Consider the following 7365-nt stretch of genomic DNA (forward strand, 5'->3'; position numbering starts at 1 on the left):
TCCTTAAACAAGCCATGGCAGTTACGGCCAGGGCCTTTAAGGAGACTTCTGTGAGGGGAGCCCTGGAGTCGATTTCGGGAGAGGCAGGAAACAGGAGATCCATCTTCCACATTTAAGAAATTTGAGCTCATGTCAATAAAACGGGGGGCGGGGCGCTTTCCAAGGGCTGTGCACACTTCCATGGGGCTGTAAAAATACAAAGGAGGGAGGGAGAAGCGCCAAATACCTGTCTGAGATACTGTAATTCGGACAGAAGCAGGAAAAGAGAAGGGAAGCCACATAAGATTTAATGGAATGAAAACATAAGGTGGTGCCTTTACGCCCAATTACAGCCTCAGCGCTTTGCATTCTGGAATATTCCGTTTCATAAAAATGGATCTTAGAGTAAGGAGTCCAGGCCAAAGTCTGCCACCGATAACAAGCGTCATCTCCGTCCCGCTAGCGAACATCGTCTTTTCTGGTGGCTTTAGTGTCATCGGTGAAACGGGGCGGGGTGAACTAAGCCTGTAGCGCAGCCATTCTGATTTCTATCCAAAGCCTAGAGCAGTTCAATACCAACCAGCAAGCGAGCGCCTCTTCCGCGTGGCTACAGAGGGGATGCGGGTCACTCCCACTCCTCGGCCGGGGCTCCCCAGGTGACCGGAAGAAGGGGGCCGACTGCGGGACTGTCCGTGCGCCCACTCGCACCGGCCTCGGGTCATTCCCGACCCCGGTAGTCCGGCACCCAGAGCCGAGGCCGGAAAGGTCCGGGAGCGTACGGGGGCGGGCGCCGAGCCCCGTGACGTGGTCCAATCCCCAGCCGGCGCCGGCGGTTTCCCCTCAACTGGCGGGCGGGCCCCTCCGCGGCCTCCGAGGCCCGAGCCGGCGACGGAGGAGGGGGCGGGCGTAGGACGTGGCCCAATGGGAGCGCGCGCCGGGGCGGCGGGGGCGGGGCCGGGCGCGCGGCGCAGGGCCGGGCGGCGGAGGCTCCAATGAGCGCGCGCCGCGTCCGGGGCCGGCTGGTGCGCGAGACGCCGCCGAGAGATTGGTGGCTAATGTAACAGTTTGCAAACCGTGGGGAGTTGTGAAGGGCGCGGGTTTGGGGGCGCGCTGCCGACCTCGTGGGTACGTCCGCCGCCGCGTTTGTCCCAGAGCTGGGGCCGCAGGAGCGCAGGCAAGCGGTGGGGGGGGGGGGGGGGGGGGGGGGGGGGGGGGGGCGGGCCACCCCTCCGGGAGGAGGCAACGTGCTAGCTCCGGGGGCGGGTCGGTAGCGGGAGCGAGGGCCGCACGGACGCCGGTGCGCTTGGCCCCGAAGCTCGGTCCCTGGGGCGCACCCACGTCTTAGAGGTGGGCCGGGCTGCGTTTCCGGGAGTGGGAGCTGCCGCCTTCGCCAGGTGAGGCTTAGGTAAACTCGGGGGACTCGGTGCCCGCCCGGCGAAGAATCTTAGCGCTCCTGGCACGGCGTCTGTGTAGGCAGTGGGGCCGGGGGTTGGGATGGAGAACGGGGGGGCGGGGTGGGACACCCCAAAGGGATACCGAGAAGGAGACAGGCCCTTCTAACATCCCAGCCTCCTCCAACGTCACCACCTCTCAGTTCCCGTCCAAGTCCGGCCTGGCTTTCCCCAGCCAGCGGGGGAGCTCCAGGTGTAGGGAGGTAGTTGAGCCCTGGGCGGAGATCCCTGGTCTCCCCCCAGGTGTCTGACAGCAGGGGCAGGGCTAGGGTGCACGGGTTATAGCCTATGCAGTGGACGGAAGGTTCTGGTCTCCTTTCTTCCGTCCTGGTACCTTCCTTGATTAGGGATGTACAGGATGGAGCCCAGGACCCTTTGTGTGGTTAGAGTCCCGGGTCATTATCACAAGGGAGAGGAGGGGGATGTAGGCTACTCAGCCCCGGGGAGACCATGGAGTATGAATCTTAAAGCTTCTCTGTTCTGGGATGAGGTTCTGTCTTCTTCACACAGGGCATCCGGTTACAAGTGTTGTTTTTCTTCTCCCTCAGAGGCACAATGGCAGCCACCATCAGGAGGCAGAGGCCGGGGAGGCTAGCCTGTTGGGCTGTGATGGCTGTGCTCTTGGCCGACCTGTTGGCACTGAGTGGTGTGTACCCCAGGAGCAGGCTCAGAAGAAGAATAAATGAGTGAATGATGAATGATCCATGGTGGGAGGGGAGCTTCTGGTTGGAAGCCTCTGCACTGGAGTTGCTGAATCCAGTCCTTTATCTTTTCACTTTTTTACCTTTTCTGTGGAGAGAGGTGTCCTTTGGTTAGAGGGGACTCAAGAATGTGGGGGAAGAGGGGTGAATTGACAAATCTGTTTCCTTTGCAGACACACTGGCTGTGATGTCTGTAGACCTGGGCAGCGAGTCGATGAAGGTGGCCATCGTCAAACCCGGAGTGCCCATGGAAATTGTCTTGAACAAGTGAGGGCTATCCCAGTATCCGGGGTGGGGAAAGAGGGGAGTCTGTGCTCCAAGCCAGTGTGTATGCTTCCTAGGGCCCCCAACAGTCTGGTGTCTGAGTGGTTGTATTTGAGGTGTTGGGGCTCCTGAGTCCACACCCTGCTATAGGCACCTGGGCCCTGCGTCTCCTCTTTTTAGGGAATCCAGGAGGAAAACCCCAGTGACTGTGACCCTGAAAGAAAATGAAAGATTCTTTGGAGACAGTGCAGCAAGCATGGTGAGCTTAGCAGCCCACCCCTTCCCAGAGTGGTGGGCAGAGGGGAGGAGATGATAGACAGCAGAGCCTGAGCCCTTATCAACCTCTGATGTGAGAGGTAGGTGATGGTGGGCTTGGAAGCCTCATACTCTATTCCTTTTTTTTACCTCCTCTCAGGCCATCAAGAATCCAAAGGCGACACTGCGTTACTTCCAGCACCTCCTGGGGAAGCAGGAGGGAAACCCCCACGTGGCCCTTTACAGAGCTCGTTTTCCAGAGCATGAGCTAGGCTTCGACCCACAGAGGCAAACCGTGCACTTCCAGATCAGCCCGTGAGTGCTCTGCTGGGGACGGCGGGCTCAGCAGGGCCGATAGGCTCCTCTAGTGCTCACAGTTGTCCTGGCCTTAATGTCTGGCTGTCCTTGCCTCTAACTACCCACTTTCCCCCAGGCAGCTACAGTTCTCACCTGAAGAGGTGCTTGGCATGGTTCTCAACTACTCCCGTTCCCTGGCTGAGGATTTTGCTGGTGAGTAGCTAAGGTGGGGTTGGTGGTGGCCAGGTTCCCTAGGGTCTCCTAGCTGGGCAGCTTTGCCTCCCAGGGAACCTTCGTCAGTGTTAGAAAATATCTTTGCTTTGGTTATCTGGGGAGCTGCTCCTGGCATCTACTGGGCCGGGGATGCTGCCAAACGTCCTACAATGCGCAGGACAGCCCCACACAGCAGAGAGTTATTTGGCCCAAAATGCCAATAGCACCAACACTAGGAAGTGTCGTCCAAGGCATGGAGCTGGTGGGAGCCCCGTTCTGTTGTCCTCTGTAGAGCAGCCCATCAAAGACGCGGTGATCACGGTGCCGGCCTTCTTCAATCAGGCTGAGCGCCGGGCCGTGCTGCAGGCCGCACGCATGGCCGGCCTCAAAGTGCTCCAGCTCATCAACGACAACACCGCCACGGCCCTCAGCTATGGGGTCTTCCGCCGGAAAGATATCAACACCACCGCCCAGGTGAGCCAGGGAGGAACTTCCGGCCAGAGGGTGGCTGGTTCTGAGGATGGAGGCCACTTGGAGTGTTTGGCATCTCGTGTGCATGGCTGGCCCTTGCCAGGATGCAGCAAGAGAATGGCCCTCTCGGCCGCTATTAGAGCTTTTCAGCCTCAAGGAGAGAGTGGGTGTAGCAGCTGGAGTTAGATGAGGTTCCCATGACCGTTGTCTTGGTGTCTGTGCAGAACATCATGTTCTACGACATGGGCTCTGGCAGCACTGTGTGCACCATCGTGACCTACCAGACAGTGAAGACCAAGGAGGCGGGGATGCAGCCGCAGCTGCAGGTCCGGGGTGTGGGGTAAGTCGGTGCTGGGCTCACTGAGACACCCTTGGGCCGGGGCTTCTTGGAGTGGCAGCCGCCACATTTTCCTGCACGAATTCTCTCCTGAAGTATCGATCATCACGGGGTACCTCTTGGAAGAGCCAGGGGAAGACGGGGAGGGAGGAGGACTGTTTGGGAATTTTGAAAGACGGACCTTCCTGAGCGGCTTCTAAGGAAACCCGTAGACCACATGCAGTCATTTCGCTGTTCTTGTCTTTTCTGGTGTACTTGTTGACAATGTTGTCTTCTCTTTCAAACCCATTCCTTTCTGGCCAGCTCTCCTGCCAGTGCTTGAGTCCAGGCTACCATCATTTCTGACTTGCAGGGTTAGGAAATGTCTCCTTGCCTCCAGTGCGGCCTTCTTCCAGTTTTTTCTCCACATTGCAGTGAGAGAGTTCTTTTCAAAATGCTGACCTGATTATAATCTGTTTCTTTAAAAAAAAAACCCTCATACCTTTTACATTAGCCTGTGGGAGCCCTGGCTCCTCCCACTTTTTTCTACCCAGAGCTCCTTGCTCTTTGAGCGCCAGCTGCGCCTGCCCTCCGTGGGAACGTACTGGGCTGGCTCCCACTGCGTGTCCTTTTGGATACTGTTCCCCATCTCTCCAGTTGTTTTCCCTTTTCTTCGCCTCGTTACCTCCCCTCATCCTTCAGATTGCAGCTCAATTATCACATCTCCACAGAACGTTCCCTGACATCAGCAAGTAGGCGACACTTCCCTTTTCCATCTTCTTTTTTTTTTTTTTTTAATTTTTTATTTTTTAAGATTTTGTTTATTTATTTGACAGACAGAGACCACAAGTAGGCAGAGAGGCAGGTAGGAGAGGAGGGAAGCCGGCTCCCCGCTGAGCAGAGATCCCGATTCGGGGCTTGATCCCAGGACCCTGGGATCATGACCTGAGCCAAAGGCAGAGGCTTCAACCCACTGAACCACCCAGGCGTCCCCCTTTTCCATCTTCTGACACTGTTGCTTGTCTGTTCCTCATAACTCACGGGGTGGTACATGCTTTCCGTTCGTGTGTTTGTTCAGTGCTAGATTGTAAACTCCTTGGCCGCAGGGACCCTGGCTTTTTTCTCTCAGTCGCATGCCCTGAGACCAGCACATACTTGACACCCAGTAAATACAGTGGACTGGAGGAGGAGGCGAACTATCACTGAGGTGTCGCCACGTCCGTGGAACAAGAGTCAGGGACCCTGTGTGTTCCTCACACTTTTCTCTCTCACTTTTTCCTGAATAGATTTGACCGTACCCTGGGGGGCCTGGAGATGGAGCTCCGGCTGCGTGAGCATCTGGCTAAGCTTTTCAATGAACAGCGCAAGGGCCAGAGAGCAAAGGACGTGCGGGAGAACCCCCGTGCGATGGCCAAGCTGCTGCGGGAAGCGAATCGACTTAAAACCGTCCTGAGTGCCAACGCTGATCACATGGCACAGGTGCCCGCACGTGGCTACTTGAGGGAAAATATGAGCTAGGCCGCTGGCGTGTGGTGTGGCCCATCCCTTCTTCCTCGGCCTCCTGGCGTCCCCTCAAAGTCCCAGTCCCTCGGTTTCTGGCCTGCCCAGCCAGAGGAGGACCTGGGTGGGAACTCTGACATGCCTCATCCTCCCCCAGATCGAGGGCCTGATGGACGATGTGGACTTCAAGGCGAAAGTGACCCGAGTGGAGTTTGAAGAGCTCTGTGCAGACTTATTTGAGCGGGTACCTGGGCCCGTACAGCAGGCTCTCCAGAGTGCTGAGATGAATTTGGTGAGGGGGAGTCAGGCATGGGCCTGGGGTGGAGAGGCGGGTGGGAGAGAGGGTGACAGGTTGGCGGGCTGGAGGGGGCAGGAGTGTTAAGGAACAAGTCAGCGCTGAGGAGGAGGACTAACACCCAGCTCTTGTGTGTCCCATTCTTTCTCCACAGGATGAGATTGAGCAGGTGATCCTGGTTGGCGGGGCCACTCGGGTCCCTAAAGTTCAGGAGGTGCTGCTGAAGGCTGTGGGCAAGTGAGTGTGGAGGTTGAGGCAGTGGGGCTGGGGCTCCAGGGCTAGGTGGCTGCAGGGCTGAGGAGAGGGCGGCCAGGGCGGCTGCTCCAGAGATGACACGCTGAAGCCCGGGACTTCCACAGGGAGGAACTAGGGAAGAACATCAACGCAGACGAAGCAGCTGCCATGGGGGCCGTGTACCAGGCAGCCGTGCTCAGCAAAGCCTTCAAGGTGAAGCCATTTGTAGTCCGAGATGCGGTCCTCTACCCCATCCTGGTGAGTAGGCCCGTCTGATCAGATGACAAGCTCCCTCACTGAGCACACTCCCTCTGTCTGCTCTAGCCTGTCCCCTTGTTTCTCTGCCCGCTGACATCCTCTGCGTACCCTTACCCCCAACGTGCTCCCGCTCTCCAGCATGCCTCCTCTCTGCCTGCCTTGTAGGTGGAGTTTACAAGGGAGGTGGAGGAGGATCCTGGGGTTCGCAGCCTGAAGCACAATAAGCGTGTTCTATTCTCCCGAATGGGGCCCTACCCTCAACGCAAAGTCATCACCTTTAACCGCTACAACCACGACTTCAACTTCCACATCAACTATGGCGATCTGGGCTTCCTGGAGCCCGAGGATCTTCGGTGAGGGAGGTGGTCGGGATGGGAGGGAGGATCTGGAGCCACAGGGCTGACAGAGGCAGCAGGCTGTGCGGTCAGGGTTGGGGTGAGCATCTTCTGGGAGGAAAGGAGAGATATTTCATGCCGGGAAGCTACGTAATCTAGAGCTGGAGGAGGCAGGCTGGGTGAGCTCCCTGGAATGGCTCTCTCGTCCCCCAACCAGGGTCTTCGGCTCCCAGAATTTGACCACGGTGAAGCTAAAAGGTGTGGGTGAGAGCTTCAAGAAGTATCCCGACCACGAGTCCAAGGGCATCAAGGCTCACTTCAACCTGGATGAGAGCGGCGTGCTCAGCCTCATCAGGGTGAGAGCAGAAGGAGGCCCTGGGTACAGGCCAAGGGCCCAGGTCCCACCAGCCTTCCCAGAGTGGTTCCTCCATATGGTATCAGAACATAAGAAACAAGAAGAGTTTGGGAAATGGAAAAGTCTTGCCTCTGAACACAGCTAACCAAGGATCTGCTGTGGTGTTTTCAGGGTCTATAAATGCTTATGAGTGTTGTAAAGTTCAGGTCCTATAGATGGTTAAGTAAGTCATTCTCAAAAAGTAGGTCTGGGGGGCGCCTGGGTGGCTCAGTGGGTTAAAGCCTCTGCCTTCGGCTCAGGTCATGATCCCAAGGTCCTGGGATCGAGCCCCGCATCGGGCTGTCCGCTCCACGGAGAGCCTGCTTCCTCCTCTCTCTCTTTCTACCGGCCTCTCTGCCTACTTGTGATCTCTGTCTGTCAAATAAATAAAATCTTTAAAAA

The 7365-nt window shown here is 57.3% G+C and overlaps 1 protein-coding gene across 6 annotated transcripts in view; it reads left to right on the forward strand.

The window, feature by feature from the left end:
* Positions 1-946: 946 nt before the first annotated feature.
* HYOU1 (hypoxia up-regulated 1) overlaps positions 947-7365 on the forward strand; it is a 12267-nt gene continuing 5848 nt past the window's right edge. For 4 of the 6 annotated variants that reach the window (XM_059415866.1, XM_059415892.1, XM_059415899.1 and 1 more), the window contains exons 1-14: positions 947-1153; positions 1979-2076; positions 2305-2398; positions 2576-2654; positions 2811-2965; positions 3084-3160; positions 3453-3634; positions 3856-3971; positions 5234-5426; positions 5605-5739; positions 5897-5979; positions 6102-6234; positions 6400-6587; positions 6787-6925. In XM_059415866.1, coding sequence (XP_059271849.1) covers positions 1986-2076; positions 2305-2398; positions 2576-2654; positions 2811-2965; positions 3084-3160; positions 3453-3634; positions 3856-3971; positions 5234-5426; positions 5605-5739; positions 5897-5979; positions 6102-6234; positions 6400-6587; positions 6787-6925 — 1665 coding nt within the window. In that variant the 5' untranslated portion in view covers positions 947-1153; positions 1979-1985. Of the gene's footprint in view, positions 1154-1299; positions 1374-1978; positions 2077-2304; positions 2399-2575; positions 2655-2810; positions 2966-3083; positions 3161-3452; positions 3635-3855; positions 3972-5233; positions 5427-5604; positions 5740-5896; positions 5980-6101; positions 6235-6399; positions 6588-6786; positions 6926-7365 lie in introns of those variants that run through there. The other 2 variants (XM_059415876.1, XM_059415886.1) reach the window with 2 other exon arrangements.

The sequence above is a fragment of the Mustela nigripes genome, chromosome 1 (assembly GCF_022355385.1).
Source record: "Mustela nigripes isolate SB6536 chromosome 1, MUSNIG.SB6536, whole genome shotgun sequence".
NCBI lineage: Eukaryota > Metazoa > Chordata > Mammalia > Carnivora > Mustelidae > Mustela > Mustela nigripes.